The 27,317-nt window shown below is 38.4% G+C and overlaps 1 protein-coding gene across 5 annotated transcripts in view; it reads left to right on the forward strand.

Annotated features, from left to right (window-relative positions):
• GABRB2 (gamma-aminobutyric acid type A receptor subunit beta2) overlaps nucleotides 1–25,719 on the forward strand; it is a 237,378-nt gene extending 211,659 nt beyond the window's left edge. For 4 of the 5 annotated variants that reach the window (XM_034656770.1, XM_034656771.1, XM_034656772.1 and 1 more), the window contains one exon: nucleotides 19,716–20,063. In XM_034656770.1, coding sequence (XP_034512661.1) covers nucleotides 19,716–20,063 — 348 coding nt within the window. Of the gene's footprint in view, nucleotides 1–19,715 lie in introns of all 5 variants that reach the window. The other variant, XM_002912516.4, reaches the window with a different exon arrangement.
• The last annotated feature ends 1,598 nt before the right edge of the window (nucleotides 25,720–27,317 follow it).

Here is a 27,317-nt window from a genome sequence, read left to right on the forward strand (position 1 = left end):
GCTTCTCTGTTGAGTCCCTTCTTAATCAGAGAACCTGGTTATCTCCTGCCCTACAAGGAGGCCAACATTTACCAACTATGATTCATTTCCCTTCAATTAGGTTTTTTCCTAGAATGAGACCACAACCAAAGAGTTAAATTTTGAAAACATATTTGTTCTGTCAGAGGGCCCATGTTGCCAGTAAACAAAATTTAGCAAACAGAAAAGGTATATATGTAACACTTCGTGGTTTTTCAAAGCACTCGTAATACATCGCCTCTTCAGGTGCTCCATTCCATTCTAGAATTCGAAATACAATACCACTAATATGCTGCTACCGTGTTGTTAGATCAGTGCTGGAAGTCAAGCCCACCTTGTGGAATATTAACATAGTTTTTAAGGAAAGACATGCAATAGTTTTCAGTTTTAAGACAAAGCTTCACTTTTGAAGAGCTCCTTAAGTTAGTATGGTACTTACCTATACTGTAAACATGTAATTTCTTTCCTATTGTCCATTATAAAAACCCGCCAATAAATTAATGGTGTATTTTGCAGTTACTAAATTTCCTAAAATCAGATTTTAGGAAATGTGGTAACAGTCATAGTGTCATGAGTACAATTATTTCTGAGAAAACTCTGGAAAGATGAATTGTTGAAAAATAAAAAACTGTGTGTTCCTTGGGCAGCTTTGGGAATTAAGGACTGGCATTAAATTTTTATTAACCATCTTTCTATTAATATTAAATTGTTAAAAAGCAAAACAAAACAAGTAAAGTACCTCCAGCAAGTCTTGTGTTCCTAAAGAAATTAGGAATTTTTTATGGCCTCTGCTGAGAAGAGGTTTACAGAATTGCTGGATGCTTCTTTGATTTTGGCAAAGAGCACCAAGAGAGACATAATGAAAATGGAACCTGACATCATTTTGAAGTCTCCCTCAGCAATAAACAAGCTGTCTCTTTGCCTCTCAATACTACTACTAGCTTCTGCTGCAGAAAATTCCTGGAAGCTGGACCAGCTTCAAAGACCCCATAGCCAGTTTCTTCCACTGAGTCCCAGATACTGCTCTGACTCCCTACAGAGGGGTAAGCATCTCTGAATCCTGGAGCTCAAGCCTGCTAGCCCAGGTGCCATCCTGAGAGCGCACTGCAGTAAGAGTCCTCCACAGTGAATACTGCTTTCCGGGGCATTTCACATTTCTTCACCACGTCAGGGTTGTTTACTTCAGCAGCTGAGAGCATTGGTCCCCTGACGCCAACAACATGGGCCCTGTTCCTGTGAGAATCTTTCGGCTCCCGTCGTGGCAGCCAGCTGTAGGATAGCATTAAACTTTTCTCACAAGGGACGAGATTTAGAAGAAACATCACAGATGTGCTGATCATTCAGCAGGTTTATCAAATTATTGCTCTTGGAGAGTACCACAGCTGTTAAGAGCACAGGCACACCTAGCTTCATCAAACCTACTTGATTCCGAATTTGAGACGGTCCTGAGTTTAAGCCCTGTCATTCTCACTTGTTAGATATGTCAGCCTGAGAAAGCTCTCTGAGCCTCAGTTTCCGAATTTGTAAGATGGGGATGACTGTTCTACCCTTAAAAGATAGTTTTAAGGATTGCAGGAGGTAATTTGAGGAAGTACTTGGAAAGCAAGCATTTCTTAAGCGCTAACCTCAAAATTGATGTCTATCATGAAAAGGATTGCAAGGGCAGAACTCTTGACTTTCCCCATTTCTCAAGATTTGTTTCTAAATTCAGAAGCACTGTCTCTGTCAGTGGGATGAAACACTCCACTGCCTCTATAATATTCTTTCAAACTGTATGACAGAATCCGAATGAATAGTACATAGTACACATGATGCATGCTACTGAGTTTCTTGCTACTGAGGTGTTAACTTTAAATGCGTGTTCTGGAAAAGCTTCACAGAGTAAAAGGGATAGTCCATCTCAGGGACAAAAAAAAGAGGAAAGTGCTCTTCTGCCCTGCCGATATACATGGCTATGATAGAACAACAGTATTTTAACCCTTGAAAGAATGTGAGTTGATCTTCTCATTTTATAAATGAAGAAACTGATACCCAGAGAGGTAGATTGACTAGTCCGTGGACACACAGCTATTAAATAACAAAGACCCTAATTCTGTGTAACCTATGTTACACGGAATAACCTGTGTAACCTGCCGATTGTGCAGCAGTGCTTTTCACTTCTTGACTTGACAATATATAATAATTTGATCTGCACCCTTCCTCAATCCCTTGCTTTTTTCAACAAAGTACTCTGACAAATATTAGTAAACAGGAAACCATTCTGGTGCATTGGAAATTGTTCCATCCTGGCTCCTACCCAGTATGTAACATTGAACAAAATACTTCTGAACTACTAGTAATATATCTAAAAAACTAACATTTACCAAGAGTTTACAAGAGCTTTATTTGAATTTTTACCATCCACTGCCCTGCCCCATAGTAGCATTTTATAGGAGGCCATCCTCAGACCACAACATCAGAATCACCAATACTTTAAAAAATGCAGAACCCCAGCCCATTCCTGGATTTACTGAATCAGAATTTCTGATGACCCAAGAATTTAAATTTTAGCACATTCTCCAAGTAATTCTAATGCTCATGAAAGCTTGAAGCTTGTTGAGTTACTAGATACCCTTACAGTCCTCTAAAATTTTACCGATGACAAAAACTGAGGTCCAGAGAGAAATAACATATTAAGTCACACAGCTTAGTAAGTTGCAAACCTGGGATTTGAACTCAGGTCTTTTATTATTATTATTATTATTATTATAACTCAGGTCTTTTATCATTATCATTATGATTATTATTATCATCATCATCGTCATCATCTGAGGGCTTTCAATATTTAACACAGAGTCTAGCTGATATTTTGTTCTTTGGCAAAGCATTAGCTTAGATTTGATGTTCTTTCTTATCTCCCTAAATTCATAATTTTCTTCATTTCTTAATTCAACTTATAGGCTGCATTTTGTAAAGTTTGCCATCATCTGCAGATCTCAGAGCCAAGGGTCATTTGGTGTTAAAATGGAACAGAGAGAAGTTTGATAAGGCTGTGCCAGATTAATAGCAGTCTCCCAACAAGGGTTGTATTGTGAGAGTGGATGGTGCATTTGGCAAATTCTCACTGCAGTAATTCACCGTGGAATTGACTAAATGTACAGGACTGTTGGCCACCGTTGTACAGGGTTCCCTGATTGAAGTGGATTTAATCGCTCCCTCTCCAGTTCACTCTCCCCTGGGGTTTAGTTGGTGCCTTGATTGTGATTAATTCAGCATTCTGGAAAGGGAGAACAAAAAATTACCAACGAACTCCTCTACCCCTTTACCATATAGATGTTGAAGACCTACCCAAGATCCTTAAAAAATTCCTTTTGTTTTTTTTAATTCTACAGTCAGTGACTTTGGGAACTTTAAGGGATCTAAGAGATGATGCAACCCAGTACTTCTCAATCTTTAGTGTGCATAAAAGCTGTCTACATATCTTGCTAAAGTGCAGATTGTTATTCTGCAGGTGTAAGGTGAGGCCTGAGATTCCGCACTTCTAACAAACTTCCTGGTGATGCCAAAGCTGTTGGTCTCTGGACCACACTCAATAGCAAAGAGCTAGCCCAGGGAATGCAAATGAGTTCTTACCCTGAAGGAGTAGTGGTTGCTACTTTCAGAACTAGACTGAAGGTTCTGTAGTTGACTCAGGGACCAGCTGGTCCATTTGCCTGGTTTGTGCCTCTCTCAGGTATAAGGATAGGATACTTCACCTCAACATAAATTTTTGTTGTTTTTAATTAATGCTTCCTTTTACCTATAGTTTCATTTTTTATTTCCTTTTTTTTTAAAATTGAGGTATAATTGACCTAACATTATATTAGTTTCAGGTTTGCAACATGATTATTTGTGTGCGTATATGTGTGTGTGTGTGTGTGTATGTGTGTGTGTGTGTATCAAAATGATTGTCATGATAAGTTCAGTTAACACCCATCATTGTACATTTTTTTTTCTTGTGATGTCTCATTTTTACATGCAGACACGGAAACCCAAAAATGTCAGTAAATTCCTCAGGATCATATAAGCTAGTTAGTGGTAGAGCTGGGACTAACTGAAGCTGGAACTGAAACCTAGGTTTCTCTCTCTGAGTTGCACAATTTAATCACAGATTGCATGTGAAGCTGTTTTAAAATATCTTTCCTCAGTTCTGTCATTGGCAGAGCAAGCCACAGAGTGCAATTTGGATTCAAGAAGCCAAGACACTGAGTCGAATTCAGCCTTTGAAAAGTTCTGCAACTTTGGGAAAAGAATTTCTCTGTATCTTAGTTTTGTTAATCTGTAAGATGAGGCCTTCTCAGGCCTTTCGAATTCCTTCTGACATTGTAGAGGCAATGAAATAGAAGACATGAGAGCCATTTGATAAAGCATAAGTAGCTTAAATAAATCTAGGGGATTTTATTAAAATTACTGTAGGATCACTTTATTCTTACAGGATTATTGATTTTGGAAAACTGTCTCTATATTTCTATATACATATATATATTTTATATATATATGTATACTTACATATATAAAATATATATGAATAATACATGACCTTCCTATTATCATGGGTTGAATTTTATCTGAAATTATTGAAATTAGTATTTTGAATTTTACTAATGATACCTTTCTGATTTTCTACCCACCTTTAATGCATCTGGTCTGTGCAAAGCATGCATAGAGACATGGGAAGTGAGAAAGAGAGAGAGAGAGATGAAGCAAGCCAGCTTAAATCTTGTCAGTGATATCTTGTTCTGGGCTGCCAGCAGCAACAAGACTCCATGTTTCTTTATTCACATCCAGAAGGAAAGATGAGGACTTTTTTTTTTTTTTTAACCCAAAAGCCTCCAATAAACCTTCCCTTTCTTTTCATTGATTCAGTTGCCTTATGCCTTCCGATTCCTGAACCAATCCCTGGTAAGGGGCGGGGGGAATACTGAGACTGGTTTATAGCAATCAGGCCCACATCTGGCACAGAGAATCAGTCTTTCCCATTGTTACAACGGGTGGGATAGATTCAACCACAATCCGCTGCACAGGCTAATGGGGAAATACAAAGAATTCGTTTTACCTACCTATGTAAACCAGCGAATTTACATTTTCTTTCCCAGTTGAGCAATGTTAAAGTTGTAAGTATTGTAGGAGTGTTACCTTTTGTTACACACCTAATTGTGTGCCAGACATGATGGTAGGTTCCTTAAGTCTCTTGTCTCCAGCTTAAAACAAACCATCACATAGTGTGCTTTTATTTTAAAGATGAGGTGATATAACTTATTTTAAAGATGACCAACTAAAGAGGCTCAACTAAGCTATGGAACTTGACCAGGGGCACAGAACAGAAGCTAGAATACAAAGCTGATTTCAAAACTCATCCCTTTAAGCCTCAACTAACTATATATATGTTCTTATCTACAATTTAAATTTAAGATAGTGCTGCACAAAGATGATCTCCAAAATGTAATCTCATATCATCTCTACACTGTAATGAAACTCTCATTATAAATGCATTTAATTGGGGAAGTAAGAGAAGACAGAAATTAATCCAAAAACTTAGCTTTGCTGATGGGTGCAAGCCCTCCCTTCCCCCAAATTTTACCGATCCTGTTGGCAAACAACAAAATGGAACTCTTTGAGTCGCCCCTTGCCTCTGCCCACTATAAGGATGAAGAACCAAACAAAATTAAGCATTAGGAAGAAATATTATATGCAGTTTCTTTTAGCAGGCCTGTGAATAATGAGGTCTCAGCATTAGACACTTTCCAGACGACTGAAACTAGAAGATTCGCACAGCCCGAACCAACAGGAAGCTCCCTGCCCAAGGGCTGCCGCAGAGAGTGGCACAGGCGTCTTGCTGCGTTCATTCATTTCTTAAAGAGTAATTGAACAAGTGCTGTGTGTGGTCCTCTGCCACTACTTCCATGGCTGTTTTAATTCAAAAACTGGTTTACCGTCCCCAACCTCTCCTGTCCATGATGTGACACCAGTTCAATTCCTTTATTTCTATCTAATGTCTCACGAAGTCTTCCACATTATCTTTATTATGTGCTCTCCAGTGCCTCTGCCTCCCTCACCTGTCCCTGACTTAGAACTTTCTCCTCTCTAATTAAAGTGACCGTTCCGTGAGTTTATCATATAGGGCACTCTTTTAGGTACTTTATATGAATTCTCTCATTTAATCCTCATGACCACCCAGTAAGGCAGACACTGTTCTACCTATTTTACAGTTGAGAAAACTGCCCAAGATCACAGAGCTTTGTGACCTTTCCTTTAACCCAGTCTGCTTCTAACCCAAACAGTGCGGCTTCAGAGCCCATTGAGGCCTCAACCCAAGAGAAAGTGAATGCTTATAGGTTTACCCTGAGAGTTCCTACAGTCTACAGGTAAAGAGTTTGGATATTTGTACTAGCTTATTTAAATCTAACGTGAGTCCCTCTCATTTCACAAAGTGGCTCTTCCTAAATTGAAGTCAAATCAAAGTTAGCAGGAAAGGTCCAGAGGTAAAAAAGATCCCTCAAGCTGTCTAACTTGGTACTTACTGAATATAATGTTGTATAGACAAAGCCCCCCTACCTTCCCACTTTCTTTCTCTTCCCCTGCCTGATAAGCCTGACTCTCTCTTTATAAAGGCCCAGTGCCACATTTACCCCACCCCCACCCCTGGCCGCTCTGAGCTCAGGCCATAATCTCTTACTTGCCCACTGCCCTGCCCCATTGTTGTCACAGTTCCTTCAGCTGCACGGTGCATGCTCGTATTCCTAAATGTCTCCCCCTCAAAACAAGAGGGAATTTTACTGACTGAAGGGAACATGTAACTCCTGGTGTACCATCGATCTTCAGTGTGATGACTCTGAATGGGACTGTCTGGGTTCACATTTCAAATCGCTTATTTACTCACTCCGTTACTTTCTGCAATTGACTTAAATTTTTAGTCTCAGCAGGCTTATCTCAGAAATGAGAGTTGTTCCTAAGAGAACCTACCATAAAGGAGTGTGGTGAAGAATGCATGCCATAATCCACATAGCGTGCTTATAACTCCCTGGAATATAGTATATAAGCCCACTAAATGTAGACTGCAAGTATTACCTGCTAATTTAATTGATACTTCTTGAGTCCCTATCCAACGTGCTTCTTGCCCTCACAGGGACCACATCTTAAAGGGAGGATATACTTTGAACAAACGTCTATGGAAATAATACATAAGCAAAAATAAAGGCAGTGAGGGAAATGTCTTCATTGCTATGAGAACATATATCAAAGGACCTGACAGAGTGCGGTATGACCAAGGAACACTCCCAGTAGAAGGAACATTTTTGAACTGAGCTGTGAAAGATGCAAATACGTAGGAGTAAGGAAGGCTGAATATGGATCCCCTACTCCCTATTATCTAATGACACAAAGGTTAGAAATTCCATGGTCCTAAGAAAATGTGTGGAGTTTATAAATACTTTTGTTATAATTAGATATTTGCCATTCATATTTGTTATGAAGGTGTTGTTCTGTAATCATACTGCTCTTAGCATCAGTTATTTTGCTTTTGTTGTATACAGTGGGTGCACGCTTACAAGTACACACTTTATTTGGACTACATCACTTTTTAATTACTGCTGAGTCACTGTTCACTGGTGCATTTTTTTAAGCAGTTACTAGATCCAGTGCTCTTTACTGCTAAATATGTGTCTCAACTCCCACTCATAGGATTTGGTAACCAGTGTGAATCCATGTACCCTCCCCATCCAGCCCACCTCTGTTCTAGAGACCCATTTCAGCACCACTTTCATGCCCCCTGCCATTTAAGAACCAAACTAAACTCTAAATCCATAGAAGCAAAGGTCACTGACTGTGTTCCTGGCATCTCTGTGGAGCTGAATATGTTCCTTTCTGTTACCCTTTTGCTATATGTTCACTGGAATCCTGCCTATCTGGTCTGCATTAGATCAGCTTTCTGGCGTCTTAGCCAAATGAAATGAAAAACAATAGGAGGCAGTGGGTAATGTTCTGTAGAGGGAGAAAGTGTCTCTAATACATAAGAGTGGAGCAGATTATAGGCTAGCTGGTTTGTTTTTGTTTGTGGTTAGAGTAGACTAATTCTCTTTTTTTGAGTCAATATCTTGCAGGGGGAGGGAACTATCAGATTTTTAACTGCATTAAAACATTGGTGCCTTGACTAAGGAGGACAGAAACTAAAACTTGACTTCTTTTCTTCTAGATGACAGATAGAAGCAGATGGTAATTTCCCTCTAACACAGAAATGAAGAAATAGCAATGGGTGGTTCTGTATGACCAAACTCCTCCTCATAGCTTATGGGACAAGGTTGGGTTTCAAAACCCAGTAGCAAGAGAAAACCATGGGTGTCCCAATGACCTGGGATAATCATGGCTCACAACCTTTAAGCATATATAACCTACCAGTAAGTCTTGAAATTTGACCTGATTAATTGCCACATTTTTTATTCACTGTTCTGGGCTTTGGAAGCTAGAAAAGCCACCCCTTTTCCTCTTAGGAACATGCAGTGGTATCACCCTTGACAACATGTGTAAGCCCCAGAGGGAAAATGTAGATCCTCTTTTGCTGAAGTTTATCCATTTTTCTCCCTCTCCCTCTCCCTGTGCATTAGAAACACTTGACTCGTGTTTTTGCAGCGTTGCAGAAAGAAACCAAAACAAATGCCCTCTATGGTATTAGTTAAAAATGGATTGGGAAATTGTGAATTACTAGTTACATGGTGTGTCTAAAAATCTTGAGCAAGTCATCACCCGTAATGCTTTGAGTTGTATGAACCAGCTAATAAAAAGATTAGATCCATTGTTTCTCTCCAGCTCTGGACTTGAGTCAATTATTCAGGTGGTAATTGAACTGGAACAAACCTTTACCTCTCAGGACCCTCATGAGTTTCCAGGTGGTAAAATGTCTTTGAATTATCAGGATTGGGTGGGCAAGTTCTCACATCTACCTCTGAAATTTATCACAATAAGACTCGGGGCTTATGTAAGGTCATTTCAAACTTGGCTCCATTCCACACATCCTGAGGATCTATAGTAATTCAAGGCAAGTCCCTCCTTTGGATGGAACCAAAGTAAATTAAAATTAATAGATTGAGAATACAGTTTCCTTCACTTTTTCCAGCTTCAGGGAATTTTAATATGATTCCTATCTTTTATATTTTTTCCATACAATAAAAATGACTCCTGATATTCAGCTTTAGCTGAAACTAGTAGCTTTATTTATTAAATTAAGAAGAGGAACCCAGAGAGAGTTGTCAATCTTCCAAAAGAAATAAGCCAGTTCATCATATTTTTGATTAATTTTACTTTATTATTAAATGTAGCAATTTGAATGTAGTCTCATTTCCCCTAAACTTAGCATGCATCCTTCAATCTCAATCCAAATGCTATTTTTAAAAATACATGATCTGTCATTTACATATCATTCTTAATGAATTCCACATAAATTAACACATATATATAGAAAAGAACCATTTTCCAAGAGAAATAAATTTGATTCTGTGAAAGTAAAAGGCATGGAAGAGATTAAGCCACAAAAAATTAAGGAGGCTACTTAGAATGTTCAAGAACGGAGAGATACTGCAGAATTTTTCACAGCAGTATCCTACATGGGTAAGAAAACAAATATAATATTAGCACTGGATATAGATCACAGTTTTTGTTTTATTTTGTTTTTTCCATATATTTTTTCTTTTTCTTTTTTTTAAATTATGTTCAACTGTATTTCCTACAGTTTTGAAGGAAGCTCCAGGGCTATAGGATTTTTGCTAGACAGATTTTCCCTATGCATTATTCCTATGTTATGCTATGAATTTTTTAAAAAAGCAATAAAGCAGTTCATAATTATAGATTAAATGGAACTGAAAGGCAAAGTTTTTATAAATTATACCTACAATGACTGATGTAGCAGCCCCATGGGCTGAGCCCCTAGATGTGATTTTGATCACTATGGTGATGTTTAAAAATTTGGATTTAAATGTCCTTCAGGCAGGCCTGTATTTTTTAGTCTAGTTCACTACAGAGGCAACCTCTTCCTAGTCTCCATTACACCTGCTTCACATTCTTATATGATCTCCCTAGCCAGATTTGAATGTGTGATCCTAGACTTAGTCTAACCCTCTAGTAATTCCATTTAGCAAGTTTTATTTTGTTGTTTTTTTAAAGATTTTATTTATTTATTTGACAGAGAGAGATGCCAGCAAGAGAGGGAACACAAGCAGGGGAAGTGGGAGAGGAAGAAGCAGGCTCCTAGTGGAGGAGCCTGATGTGGAGCTCGATCCCAGAACGTTGGGATCATGCCCTGAGCCGAAGGCAGATGCTTAACGACTGAGCCACCCAGGTGCCCCTAGCAAGTTTTATTTTGAGTACTTACTTTATATTGACTCTAGTGGTCAGCATTAGGAATATATAAGCAGTACGATACAATCTCTGCTTACGTGTTTGCTATCATGGGTGAAACGAGGGCTCCGTTGGTAATAGAGGATTTAACCTGGTGGAGAGGGTTAGCAAAGGCTATCCTAGGTCTACCTAGACTTCCTAGAGCAAGAAAGAACACTGAGGCCCAGAACAAGCCAGGATTAGAACTGGCTCTCATTGCTGAAGTCAGTGTTCTTTCCAGTGTGCTTGTGGGTGATGAAAGGGGCATATGAGAAGCACCAAAAAGAGTAGAAGTCTCTTGGTGGCTCATGCTTGCTGAAGGTCTTCTCACTCGTGATCCTGTATTAATCACAATTTTTAGAAAAGCCTTATCTTCTGGGGTCCTTTACAGAAAAACATCATATTCTTCTCTTTCTGTTCCCGAGGTATACTTCTTATTTCCTTTAAAAACTGCAGTATCATTTGAAGTAATAGCTTAAAACCTCACTGAGCTCACTTGATTCACCCATTTGGCTCAATGGATTTGTGTGTGTGTGTCTGGAACAGAAACTTTCCACTTTGTGATGACTATAGAGTAGGATTTCCTTAACAGGGAATCAGTTGACTAAGCAAACCTTGAGATATGTGCTCATGTGATCTACCTATGAAAAATTAAGAATTGAAAAACTAAACAGCAATAACTAGACCTACCCATATCCTTTCCATAAATATTTCTCCTCATGTGAAACTATTTAGTAGAGAAAGCACAAGATTTGAATCTGCTAACATAAATTTAAATGATTGCTTAAATATAATAAACTTTGAGCTACCTGTGAACTTCTGGATTTTGATGGGAAGGGTTGTTTACAAAATGCTGATAGGACTAACTCTACCCTCCTAATGTGGTTGTGAGATTTCAAACATTTCCTATAGCATAACAGAATAAAAAAAAAGTAGAAATCTCAGTCCTTTTTTTTTTTTTCCCCTACAGTTTTTATTTAAAAACGACCACCCTCCTGCAACTTCCTGGGTAGTTCAGCAGTATTTTCCTATATTTATGTTCCAGATCTGAACTCCATATTTGGTTACTATTTCCCCATTTACTTTGGTGGAGGGATTCGACAAAGATATTAGCCTTTTCTTGCTCCCTTAGAATCTCTACTTCATATTCTAGTTGGGTGAACTTTCTTTCACCTCTTAGAATACCAAATGCGTGTTAGGTAGTTTCTGAGTGTTTTTCCTTTGGAAAGAGTGCTTTGGATATTCCCAGGGGGTTAACAGTTCATTGCCTTAGCATTTCAAGTTACTCAGGTCACAGTGTCATTTCATGGAAGATAAAACAAGATCTCCTACCCAACTAGTCACAGCAATTGGAAATTGCAGAGCTAGGATTTCTTGGAGTTCTGCAATTTCTCACTCTTCTCTATGATATGAGTGGTGAACTGAGATTTAAAATAGCCCCATTCTCACTTCCCAAGATAAGCATGCGATGCTGCTGGGCCGCTGAGGGATGTGATTTGTTTTTCTGTATAAGATTATAGGACAAGGACACTCTTCCAGCAGACACACCTGTCATTGGGAAAGGTGCAGAAAAGGGAGCAAGGAACGTGAAACTAGACCTGGAATTAACAAATTATATAAAAATAAGTTCTACTCGTCATTGTTTAATGTGGTATATTTTAAGCAAAATGCAACTCTGTTAACCAAAGCATGTTCTGTTACTTGATGGGGAAAAAAATGTTGGGATGAGGAATGGAAAGAAGGAAGAGAAAACCTCTGAATCCAAATGTTTAACATGAATTTACCCTTGTTGGAACCATCAGCACACCGGTCAGTCTAGGAAATAAGTCAGCAGAGAAGTCCAACCTTCTATCCAATAGAATGGCTGATTCAATCAGTATGCAAACTGCCTTATTCATAGAGGATCATTCATAGGAAGCTCTGGAATGCTGGAGTAAATAGTCTGTTTCCCAAAATTTCAGCACTTCCTTCTTGATTGATAAGCAAAATAACTCCCGGTAAAGCACAATTTTCAGATGGGTTGTTGAATGGGAAACAAGAGACTTTATTCACACTGGTTTGCTTAATAGGGCCTCTCCAAAAACCCTTGTTATCAGGAAGGGACGCTTGGGAGTTAAAGTTCAAGATGAGAAAGCAAATAGTGTAAATGCTTGGACTACAGCAAGGCCTCGGCATAGCTCTTGCAAAGGCAATTTATCGGCAAAGAATAACAGTCTGTTCACTAGTCTTTCTTCCCCTTCATTTACTTTTGCTTCCTTCTCTCTCTTGTTTTAACTGCTACCTACAAATTTCTCACAGCTTGAGTAAGTAAAAATGCCAAGACATGAAAATTTGATAAATATTTTGTTATGTTTTCCAGAGCAATAGAGATTGCTACATGATCTTTCTGGTTAAAGGGATGCTAGGTCTTGTTAATTTCCTAATCAGAAAAAGGACAGTTTAGTGTTTTCTCCTGGGTCTCACTACTGAAGTGAAGAAAAAGGCAATTAGGAAATCCACCTGGGCAAGCCTGGAAAGGTTGGTGTGGAGACCCAAATTCAAAGATTAGCTAAATCACGTGACAGTTGCTCTTCGTTCCATTTTCTGGAATGTCTGCACCTAATACACCCTGATACAGAGATGGCATTTCAAGACAGAACTCCTAATTGAAGAAAGTCTCAAGATATGTAATTGTATTGTTTGATCATTAGAAATAGGAACCTTGGAACAAATAGATGAAGTGCTAGTACATTCCATACCAGCTGTGCAACTCTGGTCAGATCACTAATTATCCAAAAATCTCAACCTCCTCATTTTCAAAATGAGAATATTAGAAATAACTTTCTCATAGGGATATTGTCCAAGGTGAAATATTACAACTGTGTAAAGCGTTTAATACAATGCCTACCTCCAGAAAATAGTAAATGGAAGTCACATCTGTTCTCTCTCTATAAAAGCTGCTTTTCAACATGGTGGTGTGTACTGTGGTCAGAACTTCAGCTTTTTCTTCATTTCTCAAGGCCTCTGCTGCCTCTTCCTTTAAAGTCATGCCCCTGTGCTACTTCCAACAGACTGATAGCTTTCCAGCTGTGAGTTCAGCCCAACAGCCTGGCATCACCTGTGAGCTTGTTAAAAATGCAGATTGTTGAGCCTTATTCCAGACGTACTGACTCAGGAACTCTGGGAGTGGGCCCAGAGACCTCTATGTTTTAATGGGCTTTCCGAGGGATTCTGATGCACATTCAAGTTTGGAAACCACTGAAACAGACTATGCCATCCACCAAACCGAAGAGATACTGAGAGTGGTGATTCCCAGACAGAAATTGTCACTGGTAGGGCTGGTGAATAGTCAAACCACAGATGTCTACTCTACCTCGGTGAAAGCATTGCAGTTAACAAGATTTTTACATCAGCTGTCATCTTTGTGACATATTTAAATGCAGACACTCTTGTTCATTCCTCATTAAGGAAAATTTTGCAAGCCTTCGGATGACTTACCCCTACCATGCACTGAGAGGGCCGGTCCTCTCTTATGAGCTATTGAGTGCACATGGGTTTGGGGCTTCTGCTGTGCCTCAGCATGACACAGTGACAAAGACCAGATTCTAATTCCTGCTCTAATTCACTGTGCGAACATGTGTTAGGTTTCTTAACTTCTCTGTGCTTTGTTTTCTGAGCATGAGATCAGTACCTGGCCCACAGGGCCACAGGGATAACTGAAAGAGGTCAATATGTAAAATGATTAGTCCGGCTTCTAGTGGCTACTCACTAAGCTCCCTTCTCTGGGGTAAGAATGAAGCATCCATTGTGTAAATGACCAGGGCACTATGGGAAATCTGCTTCCAGATTTCAGGCACCTGAACATGATGCCCCAGCAAGAGATCTATATAAATAGAGGGAGAAGCTATAGAGCAGGAAAGGAACTCAAGAGGTAGATCCGTGCAGTTCCAATCTTCAGACTGGTGTTGCAAAATTAAGTCCACTTTTTTAAAAGGATTATATTTATGTATGTACATATGTATGTGTGTGTGTATTTACTTACTTATTTAAGACCTAGCCAGTGAGAGAGAGAGCGTGCATGCACGGGAACAGGGGGAAGAGCAGAGGCAGGGGGAAGGGGTGGGGAGAAGGAGGGAGAAAGAATCTCAAGCAGACCCAGACCGGTGCTGAGCACCACGGAGACCCACATGGGGCTTGATCTCAGGACCCTGAGACCATGACCTGAGCTGAAACCAAGAGTCAGACGCTTAACCAACTGAGCCACCTGAGTACCCCAAAATCTACCTTATTGTTGACTCACAAAGGGATTGAGTTTCAAAGGGTCACAAAATTAATTCCACCCAGTCAGCATTATTTACTGAGCATGCTATGTGACAGGCACCATGTCAAGTGCTTTGGGGATATGACAGTGAAAGGACAGACCTTGTTTCTGCCTTTGCCAAGAGGTGTAGTCTGGCGGGGCAGACAAATATTAAACCGATGCGTAATGGTGAGCATATGGTGGAATGTTGAAGGGCCATGAGGAAAGACAAGCCATGCCCTTTCCCTGCTCTGCCACACCAGCAATGGAGACATTTCCCTCTTCGACGCTGGCCTCGGGGCTGTTTTCCTTGGTGGTCAGGAGGATGCTGATGAATCATGAACCCACAAACACTGTACTCCCTCTCTACCTATGAAATGGAAGGCAGCTGCTGCTCATCTCACTTCAACATTCACAAGTAACTCAGTCTAGACTTATTATATTTAATAGATGTATTATGTATTATAACAAAAACATATTTAGTGTTTACTTTGTACTAAGCATTGTTCTCAGCACTTTACACAAGCCACCAATCAAAGCAAAGTTAAATAATGTGATGAATTCAAAGCTCTGGTTTGTTCATACAGTCCATGGCATTTGAAAAAAAAAAAATGGCAATGGAAGTCAAATATATTCATTTAATGAATATTTATTGCTTTTTAAAAGCAAGATCAGTTATGATTTTTTGAGTGCTTACTATGTACAAAGCTGGGCTAAGTGGTTTGCATGTGCTGTCGTATTTAAGCCCCTCAAACAACAGGAGGAGACTGGTATTGGCATTTTCCCCCACTTTACCTATAAGAAAAATGAACTCAGAGAGGTTCAATAATTTGCCCGTAGTCTCAAAGCTGGTGAATGGCTCATTCCAGAATCAAAACCTGGATTGTGAGTTCAGAATTAGAACTTGGAAACACTGCACTGTATCTCCCCCCTTCTAATAGAAAACTGACACAGTTCCAGGTGATAATTAGGCCATGACTGCACACCTCAAAACAAAAACAAAAACAAAAAAATCCTCAGAACTGGTGACTCCAAAGCAAGTTGGGGAAACGGATTCTATGGTGTGGTGGCAGGGGAAGGATGCAGCTCATTTCTGAGGAGGCGAGTAAAAAGGTGGGCATTATCTGGAAGTCTTTAGATAGGACATGAGAATATGGTGAGAACATTGGTCTTTCAAAGAAGGACAAGGTGGGGTAATCAGAGCAGTGTCTCAGGGCTTAAGGCTGAGGTGCAGCCTGATAAACTACAACCTGCTTGAGCCGACTCCTCCATGTCGCTGTTAATTAGGAAATAAATTAGAAATGAAGGTGGCTATACTTTATACCTTTCCACCTTACAGCTCCATGGTAAAGGGGAAGGGTTTTCTGGAAAAGCATTGTTTTGTTTTTTAATTCAAGTTCATTTATTCCTAGACTGTTAATGACCTTACTTGAGACTATTCAAGCAGTCAGATTTTGAGGCTGAAGTATCCTGAGGTAGCAAACATGGAGGAGCAGCGCCTTAGAAACTGGTGCATATGTTCAGTGCACCTCACCCACCACCGTCACTCCCCACTTCAGCCTGAGCAGAGCTCCAGCAGGGCTGAGATGATTAGGCTTACCTACAGAAAGCTCATCACCTGTGTCTATTCCACATACACTGCAAGAGCAACATACTTTTTTTTAGGCATAGCTATTTACTATGTTTTCCCAGCCCACTAGCACCCGTGTGTATCCCCCTGCATTTGTAGCCTGTCATGACCCTCAGCCTGCGTAGCACTTGTGTTTCCCAAGTCCTTCCCACATACCTGTCTCAGTTAATCTCTCAAAACTCTACTCTTACAGTTGAAGAAAACTAGCTTCCAAGGGATTAAATCACTTTTCTGGGCCACCTGGGTGGCCCACTCAGTAAAGCATCTGACTCTTGGTTTAGACTCAAATGATGATCTCAGGGTCTTGGGATCCAGCCCCGCATTGGGCTCCACCCTCGGCCTGGCTCTGCTTGTCCCTCCCTCACTCTCTCTCTCTCAAATAAATAAGTAAAATATGAATGAATGAATGAATGAATGAATGAATGGACTTTTCCAAGGTGAAAAATAACAAACAGAGCAGCCAGAACTCAAATCTTTTGACTCCAAGTCCAGTATTCTTTCTGGAGACTGTGATGGCCACAGGGACCAGCAGCAATGCCATCTTCCTCACCACCATGGCTATGGTACTTGGCACAGTGCCAGGCACAGACTCATGTTCAATAGATATATTTTTTAAAGTTTTGATTAAAAAATAATAAAGCTTTAAGAATACTCTAATAAATCTTGAATTTCATAGATAACAAAACAGAAACCCACTAAAATCAGACGGATTATACAACTTAGAACAAGTTTCCATAATAAGAGTCCACTACTCTTGTTTGTTTGTTTGTTTGTTTAGGTGGGCAGCAAAGCAAATTTTATTGAGTGATAGTTAAGTGACAGTACAAAGCTCCTGAAGAGGGAGGGGATCCAAGAGGGTTGCCATGCTCCTGTTATTTTTATAATGCTTGTTATTATTGACCTGTATTTTTACTTCAGCCAAGTCTGATAGATATTCATAACTGTTCTCAATACAATGGCTGAGTAGAAAAGGAAATGTCCCAGTGCTTAGAGGGGGGGAGACTCCTGACTATTGTCATGCATAGTGGCCAAAGGAATGTTGCTAATCAGTTATTTTATAGGTAGTTAAAGTAAAAATTAACCCAGAGCAGAACAGAACATAGTGGAACAGAAAATAAGCACCCAGCCTAAAATAATGAGGGGTGCTAGTTTCCCCTTGTCTATCAGCTTCACTTTCCTTGAATGTTGTAAAGTCACACTTCTCTCCCCCAAGCTGTGTACTCTGATGAGCAGGGCTGAATTCCACCTCTACCATCTAGTAAATGTGTGAGTTTGTGAAATTGAGTGAACACCTTCACTGATAACCTAGGAAAGAATTGCTTTTCAAAAGCTGGTTGTGAGCCTTCAGCGAGACAGTTTCCACAAAGCCCTGGTGCATGGTACATGCCTTTGAATATTTGCTTTCTTCCCTGGGGCCATTGGATCCATTACTAAAGCCATTACCTGGCCTTTCCTTGACAGAAGTGTTTCAACATTTATTGGGTTTTATTTCCAAGTCTTATAAACTTTAAAAATTATTCTTAAGAATATATTTGTTTAATATGCCCACTAAGCAAAATACTGCCATAAACCAAACATACAAAACGTCTGATCAGTGGGCAGAGATTAATTGGTCAATTACTAGGTTCTAGCATATTTTATAGCTTCTATTTCTCAAAAGATTTTAGATTTGAATTTATAATGCAGGGTCATCAAACCACATTTGAAAGCTAATTGTTAGTATATAATCTTAGCAGCCTTCTTTTTGCCTTCTGCATAATTCATGAAGCTCAGACCATTTTATCTTCCAATTAAGTGTTTGGTTATATCCCTTGCTTCCATATATCACCAGTATCTACTATTGACCATTTTTCCTTTATTTTATATTTCAGAGATTTTACTGGCAATTGGCATATTCTGATTCTCCACTAAAATAAATGTACTGTTATTAATAATGTGTTGCATCTAGGTTTTATTATCTGTAGCAATTGAGGGCTCTTAAAAATAAAACAGAGAAGTCTCTCCTTCTTAACAAAACAAAACAAAACAAAAACATTACATGGTCATTTAATATTTAGGTATCACAATGTCAGTATTCATTCTTTACTTTTAGCTTTGCCAAGAAAAAATCATCCAAGAGAGGAAAGGGTCACCCTGACTACAGGCCACCTTAATTGTACTCCCTGGGCCCAGAATTCCTCTTAGTATAGCCAGCTTTGGACCGGTTCTCTTCTTGAATCCTGCCTCCTTCCTTCCCCTCTCAAGTCAATCCCTCACCCCACTCACCCCTCTGCCAGGCACAGTTTGTCCATCTGTTAATTTTCAAGTTTCTTATTGTTCTGTTATTGCTTTTTGGCATGTCACATGATGCCCAAATTTCTGTTGTTCAAAACTCTTCTTTTACCCTCTTTATATTGACATAGCAAATTTAAGGTGATATAACTGTGGGTGTTAAGAACCATAATCAAATGAAGTTACATGAAAATGTTTCTGGCATATATAGCAAGTGCTAAACAAATGTTATCTACTGTTTTTAGTTCTAGTTTTATCATGAACTCATCTGTAATTAGGCTGTTATTGTGACCACAGTCCAGTAATGAATCCCTTAATACTATTTCATACCTAGCACAGCTTAATTTTGTATGTATTCATATCAGAACTGTAAATTCCTTATAGAGTGTCATGTCTTCTATTTCTCTGTATGCCCCTAAGTAGAAACAATGAAAATGGTACTAGCAACAGTCTATTATATATCATGATGTCATTACAGAAATCCTCTAGGGTTGCATCGTCATACCATTTAATAGATGGAGAAACTGAAACTTGTGTAGCTTATAGTGATGGAGTGTCACCATTCAAATTAGGACTTCACCCAGTGTCATTTAGCTAGTAAGTGGTAGAACCAAGATTTACACCCAGGCACCTGGCTCCCAAAGCCACACACCCAGCCAGTATGCTCCGCTTCCTTCTTCATCTCTTGAATGGCCACTTTGAAACAACTTGGTAATTGCTAGGTTTTCTGAAAGAAGATCATTAGAATGGTGAATGTGAGAGTGCCTCTGATTTTTGAGCATCAAAATTATACCCATTAGGAAAAAAAATACACCCATTACCAGATATTTATGCGATAGTTAAATTGTGATACTCTAGCCTTGACCAAACTATATTCTCATCTCAGAACACAGCTTGATGATCCTCAGTGATCTCAAATGGCTCTAAATGATATGCTGATTTGGGGGCCATGCTGGTTGTCAAATGATGAGTCACATCTGTCTGTAATCCCTCTTAGATCATGTAACTTCAAAGCCAATACTCTCAGCGACTCTGATAAATACTACCTAAACCACGTATCATAGTGCCTTGCATAATTAGCACAAACAAAGGCTTCCCGTTTTGATCATCTTTTCTGATTCTTCTCCCTTGCAGATGGACCCACATGAAAACATCTTACTGAGCACTCTTGAGATAAAAAACGAAATGGCCACATCTGAGGCTGTAATGGGACTTGGAGACCCCAGGAGCACAATGCTGGCCTACGATGCCACCAGCATCCAGTACCGGAAAGCCGGCTTGCCCAGGCATAGTTTCGGCCGAAATGCCCTGGAACGACATGTGGCACAAAAGAAAAGCCGCCTGCGGAGACGCGCCTCCCAACTGAAAATCACCATCCCCGACTTGACTGATGTGAACGCCATAGATCGGTGGTCCCGCATATTTTTCCCAGTGGTTTTTTCCTTCTTCAACATCGTCTATTGGCTTTATTATGTGAACTAAAACATAGCCTCCCATGGGAAGCAAGGACTAGATTCCTCCTCAAACCAGTTGTACAGCCTGACGTAGGACTTGGAAAACACATCAATCCGGGACAAAAGTGATGCTAAAATACCTTAGTTGCTGGCCTATCCTTGTGGTCCATTTCATACCATTTGGGTTGATTCTGCTAAGTAATGAATACACTAAGGTCCTTGTGGTTTTCCAGTTAAAATGCAAGTGATTTGTACACATGTTGGCAAGACTGTGTCTCAGTGTTCTACTTTACCTGCTTAGTGTGCAGGCTATATAGAGGGAAATTATTTAGAAGATATTCTTAGAGGGCTCAGTAGCATTGCCACTCATTTCGCTGAGAAGTGGTCATATCCAGATACTCCCCATCTTCATTTCTAACGTTGGCATGCTGTTGAGATGGCACTGTGCTTATGAAACATTATCTCTAATGCCATGCAAACATGCTTACTGAAGATGGTCTATGCCTGTCTTATTAAGGTGATAATGGTGTCATGGGAAGGTAATTCCCACTGGATTCTAGAAGGTTCTCATGTGGTTCAAACAGGATAGGGAGAATGAAGACAGAGACTCGGTGACCAATTTGACCAGTCTCTGCTTGAGCATAGGAAGTCAACACTGACGTCTTCCATTTTGACATTTAGAAACTCGGGACTGCTGAACATTATCATGTATGGTGGCCAAGAATTATTTCTAAAAAGCTATTTCCTAGGTGGTTAAAATAAGAGTTAATAATCAGAGCAGAGTGAAAAATCCAGAAGTTACTGTTGTAACAAAATTACACAAAACAGCATGACCCTTATCAGCCCCACACAGCATCTAGTTTATACATATTTTGTATAATGGCAAAAGGTCCAGTGAGAGAGATTTTCTTCCCCAACTTCACAAGCTTTTGATAGCAGACCTAAAGAAGTTTTTAAGTTTATCTAATCAAAAGACAACCACAAAATAGAAAAGTTAGCAAAATTAGAAGTATCTTAGATGTAGGTTAGATTGGGATTCATTCAAATTACTAACATAGAGCACAGACAAAGCCAGCAAACAGGTTGATCTTCTCAGACAATGTCAGCTGTCTCTACAACATTTCCCTATAAGTTTATTTCTGAGTTTAATAGGGTATTTCAAAAGAAGGATTTGTTCATTTCTTTAAAGGATTAATGGTCCTTTCCAGCTTTTCTTGTTTCTGAAATCCTGATTATAGTCTTAGGAGACAGACAAAGTAAGGCTTTGAAGAGATTGATTGAACTACATTTCCTTATGTGCAGTGAAATTCACCTTTGTATTTTTCATAGCAAACAATACTTAAAGGATTATGTGCACAAGTAGAGTTAGTTTGTGGGTTTGTTGGGTTTGACTTTTTAAGGGTGCTTTCATTGTGTATGTTGCAATTGGCCTAATGAAAGAAAATTTGAAAAGTAGTGTATCATAGGATAACAACAAAGCCACATTAACATGATGAATTGTATGAGCCTCAGTTGATATTACAGAAAAATATATAACTGATAGGCAGGCATGATGTATTGTTTTTATTCAATTTTTGAATTATGCCAGTGTGCTTCTTTCTATACTAATTGGACATATGCATTCATATGTGAGACAGGAAAGAGAATAAGCTAATATATTTTATTTCTATCAATGTGAGGTTCATATTTTGCTTTTCTTGGAGAAAATAGTGAATTGCTAATTTCTTCTTAAAGTTTGATTTGATTGAATGTTTTCTTGGAGGATGACTTTGCTATTTCTATTTTAAAAACAAAAAAAAACCACTTATTTTTCAAAGTAACATCCCTAATTGTGCATAGTAGCCAAGGCCAGTATTTGCCTGTGGATTAAATGTATGGTTTTTTCCCCCTGATAATTCAGCATCTTGGAATATGATAGAGTCCTACTGCCCTCCTATTTCAGCTTTCAGAGAGAGGGGGGAAAGGGTTTAGCATTCAGCTTTCTAAAATTGCTCTAAGATGGGACCTATTTTTTTTTTCCTTCACCAGCAAAGGGAACTCTGGCCTTTATTTTTTGATTATACACTTGAACACCTCTGAGTATGGTCTTTGGGCAGAATCCAACCAAGTTTCTGCCCATGGGCTCAGAGTAGAAATTCCTCAAGTTTCTCCAGGGACACACTTTCTCCTAGGCAATCATTTTGGGGCATCACTCTAATAAAAGTGCCTGTCCCTTGTCGCCAGGGGCTAAAGTTTGAGTAGCATATATCAGGAAGGAGCATATCGATAACTCAGGTGCACAACTCCAAATTGCCATTCTGGGAAGGTTCTTCTAGAGACAACTCAGAGCCCAAGTCTAGAAGTGGGCTCTAATTTGCAATCATCATAAAAGCCATAAAAATCCTTGATATTATCATCTATGGTTACAACAAAATTTCGACGTCCAGGGAAGTCAACATAGTAATCTAGATAAAAGTGAAAAAAGAAACTTCGCAGCATGAGCCTCAAAAGCATATGACCAGGGATTCATTTCTGCTCACAGTGACAAGAAGAAACCAGAAAAAAGAGAAACATGGGAGCTTGAAACAGATGCCCTAGAGCGAAATCCACATATTGGCATTCAATAACCACGTAGGTAGAAACGACTGACTCATCCTGCCCAGAGATAACAGTAGATGTAGAATTTATTTTTAACTCTATTTTTACTGTAGTTGAGTTGGATTATAGTCACCAAATTGAGGGTGGGTCGGGGAGGGGTGCTAGATCTCATAAGTCTTTGAAGACCAGTCAGCTTGATATACAGTGGTTAAATTTAAGGACCACAAAAATGTGTTTTGGCAATTCTGATATGGTATTACTATCACTTTATACATATATATATATATGTATATAGTTTTCTTTTGATTATGAAACAGCCAGATAGCCAGCAATTAAGGTGTTTTTCATCTTTGAGAAATTCATAGGCAAATTCTGACTCTAAAATGCACAGTCTAAATGAAACCTTTGATCTCAATCTGTATATATATATTGTACATGACTGCTAGTAGGTATGAAATGCATTTTCAGAATTGAAAACTCATGCAACATAATCATGTGTTTGCATAAGGAATGTTACAATTCTTTCTACTGCAATTTAATAACAGGGGAAAATACTTAAGCAGTGCCATCTAGACCTTTTCTCTTCCATGTCTTCAAAAGCAGTGCTAAGTAAAAATAATAATAATAATAATAATAATGGTTTATGAACCAAAAGACTTTACATTCTAGCATTAGGAACACAAAAAGTCTGTCAGCTTATAAAAAAGCACAACACATAGAGAAAGTTCAGTGGAATGCAGTGGGAAAATGAATCATGTTCATTTTAAGCAAGACCTGCATTAAATTGGCAACTAACAATTTCCATTTTCCATAGGTAACTGTGTTCCAGTTTTATGATTAAATTCATACTCAACAACAAAAACAGCAAAACAATCAACAAACGACAGGTCTTACAACATATCTACATGTATATATGTGTATATATAGATTCATATAAACATACATACATATATATGCATTCATATGTTGGAAAACAAAAGGAATAAGCTAATATGTTTTATTTCCTCCGTTAAACCAGTGTATGAGTATTTTTAATTGGCAACCAACAAATCAATGTATTGAAACTAGTAATACAGGGTACTGAGCATTTCTCTATCAGCAGATCAATGCCTACAGTTCTTATGAACCATTGCACAGTTTGACACGACAATAGTACTGTACCTCAGAACATCGGGAATTAACTAGTTCTCACATTGCTTATCTACTTGCTCTCTTTTTCGAGGAAACAAATAACATTGTCTATTGGTGATTTAAAAACAAAGTCTTAAGAAAACAGAAAACGATAAAAAAAAAAATTCCTCCTTGAAGGAGGAAAAAAAAAATAACTAAACTCCACCATGTTGGTTAGGGCAAATACTCTCAACTGTAGCCATCATGCCATTTTGCTAAGTGTACAGAGTCCATGTAATGTGAGCCACCATAACTTTCACTGAGCGTGTGTAAATATTAAAACAGATTTCTTAAATATTTTTAACTTCTAATTTGTATTTTATGGTAAGGCAACGTGCTAATTCTGTTTATGGCTTAAGTTCATGTGTTATAATATTATGTAAATAATTCAACATGCTGTAAATGAATAGTCAATAGATACAAATAATTGTTAAATTTTTTTTCTTAATTTTTATTTATTTTTTACTAAGTACAGTTACTGCAGTGCCCCAGCAGAGTAATTTAAACACCCTTTTGCATAAATGGTTTGGGATCCCAGACAGAAGGGTTTCAATTTGCTATCACATACACAGTCACACACATGTACACATACATGCATGTACACACACATACACACATTCAAACACACATACTTTCACTTTCTGCTCACTCTCTCCTACTCTCATCCCCTTTATGGGAAATGCTGTAGTGTTTATGTAATAAATGTAACAACCGAGAGATAGCCTTAGAAATGGAAATGGGAAAAGCAGAAATGATCACTGATAACTTGTTAGAGTTTTTTTATATGTCAGAGTTCAAGAAACCAAAGGTTGTAACTTAAATCTCAATTTTAAAAGAGTTAAAGTTTATATTGATGGCACTACAGAAAATAAAAGTGCTTATTATGCGTACCTGTTCCAGAAATTTATTACACATAATACACACAAGACTTTTTTTTAAATAATAGCATTTTGTCCTTAGATAGTATTATTCCTTTTAACCAAAGACTCCAGAATTATTAAAAAACAAAAAAGGAAAGAAAAAAGGAAAAATGGGAGAAAAGAAAAAAAAAAAGACTGCTTTACACCAAAGGTTTAAAAAATATTTTCCAAATACACTAGGAACATTGTAAAAACTAGTAAAGAACCAACAGAACGTGAATTAAGATACTGCCCTAAAGAAATCCTTTAAGAAAAAAAAAAAAGCAGAAACACCCTAAAATAATCTGTTAGCTATTTGAAAATTAATGGAAAACATTTCTGTGGATACATGCAAAATTCTAACATCAGATTTTAATCTGCTTTGAAAAGTTCTTTTGTGATAAAGACAAATATGATCCAAAATAATGACAAACAAAACTTTATGTTTTTTAACTTTCAAAACCAACTGTCTCTCTCCTGTCAAATGTCTGCTAATCTGATGCCCATGTGTGTGTCCTTGTACCACCTGAAGCAAGTTGACAGTTCCATCAGCTTGTATCTCTTCCTTTTCAGTTGAGTTCAGCCATGGTCATTTTAAGCATAATTATTTCAAACATAGTTGCAAATGATTCAAATTCCATAACATTTTTAAAATTTTATTTGCATGGGGGTTTAAAGAGTTCTGTTATGAATATTGTCCCTGCACAGTTCTGAATTGTCCTTTTATAAAAAGTGATATTCTAGTTTCTTCACAATGTAGTGATTATCAGCCTTACTAATTACCTTGTAGCCTTTCTTAATATGCACATAACGCACATTTTCCAACGGCTAGAAAATGCAAAACACAAGTGAATACCATTGCATCTATTTTCATGTCCTAAAAACAGGACTACTAAAATCTCTGGGATACATGAGATAGTAACAAATGAGGATTATAAATGAGTAGCACATAAGAGTTATTTTCTTGAATTTAAACTTATTACAGCCAGTTTCAGCATGTAAATATATAATAATGTTGGCTAGTGTGTAATTCTTGAACTAAGAAATATAAATAAAACTTAAAAGAATGTGTGTGTGTAGTTTCATTGGGTTCATAATATATATATGTATATACACATATACATACATACGTATATAATCTATTAGTATGAGTTAGTTTGTAGAATCTTCGCTTTTGCGAAAAGCAATAGAAAGCTTCAGAACTTAAGATGTGCTGTTGGGCAGATTTGAGTTTGAGCTCAAACTTGTCACATATTAGGAATAGGACCGTGGAGCTACTTAACCCATCTAACTCTGTTTTCTTATCTGTAAAGCAAAGATACAATTGCGCCTCCCTCATAGGGCTGTTGTAAAGATGAAATGTAATAACCCACGAGAAGTCCTTTGCACCATACGAGATACATGGTAAGTGGTATGTAAACAGACGATACTACTGTTTTCGCTTCTGTTAATTACCATCATCACTAGAATAGTCAACATATCTATCTATCACAAATTCTATTATCTATAAAACTTGACAGTAATTATTAAATGTTCTCTTAGGTTAGGTATTTTATATGAAGGATAATTAATTTAAAAATTGGCCTTAATCATGAAACATAAACGTTATGTGCTCATTCATTTAACATTCACTATATATCTGCTGGAGACATTATGCTATGCTCTGTACAAATTTAATACTCATTTAATCCTTACATATTCCTCAAGTAAAAGAAAGTCAAGATCAGAAAGAGTAAGTTCATTGCCTGTGAGGGTGGAAGGACTTGGATGCCTACCCAGGCTGGCCTCATCCCCAAATCCTTGTAAGTTCTTTCTGCTTCATCATTAAACGTGGACAACCAGGCTTATTCACTTCTCATTCATTGTGGTCATTTCTCAAGAAGCGTTTGCTCCGAGCCTGCCGTCGGCAGGTCTCGTACTGGTACTGGAAACATAGAGGCTGAGCACACAAAGCCCCCACTCGGTTAGATTATGTGGCACCTCTCAAACGTGCGAGAACTCTCCCAAACCCAGCAAATCATTTGGTGACATACTTAGCGATCCTCACCTCTCGTGACTTTAGAACGTCCAAGCGGCACCCCATAGACACTACCTGTAAGGGAGGCAGCCTGTCAGGACACAATCGTCCGAGAAAGTCAGGATTAAAAGAAGCTATTGCTACCAAAGAATGAACACCACTGAAAAGACCCAATTATGGGATCAGCGAAGAACCAGTTCTTCTCAGCTTGTGCTGTAAGTTGCAAATTATGTAAATCTAGAAATGCAAAATATGTGCATTTGCGGTTGACACCCCTTATGCAAAGTTTCAGCATTCTGTCCAGCAGAGAGAACACAAGTATGCTCAAATACACGAACGTGTTCAAATAACTGGTGGTGTGTTTGTGTGTGTGTGTGTGTGTTGTGTGCACACACACATAAACTCTTGTAGGTAGGGGGATGGTCAGAGAGCCAATAGGAAATGATACTATAGGTGCAGCTCATGGTTTATGACTTACCTTGGGAAGGGAAAATCCCCAGACATCTCCCCAGAAGTGCTGATCAATTCATAATGAGTAAATTCCCCTACTCATATTCCAACTATTATGATTTCTTCTAAGGACCCTTCAGATATCCTGGCTGTCTTCTGAGACTTGTTC

Source organism: Ailuropoda melanoleuca, chromosome 3 (genome assembly GCF_002007445.2).
Source record: "Ailuropoda melanoleuca isolate Jingjing chromosome 3, ASM200744v2, whole genome shotgun sequence".
Lineage (NCBI taxonomy): Eukaryota > Metazoa > Chordata > Mammalia > Carnivora > Ursidae > Ailuropoda > Ailuropoda melanoleuca.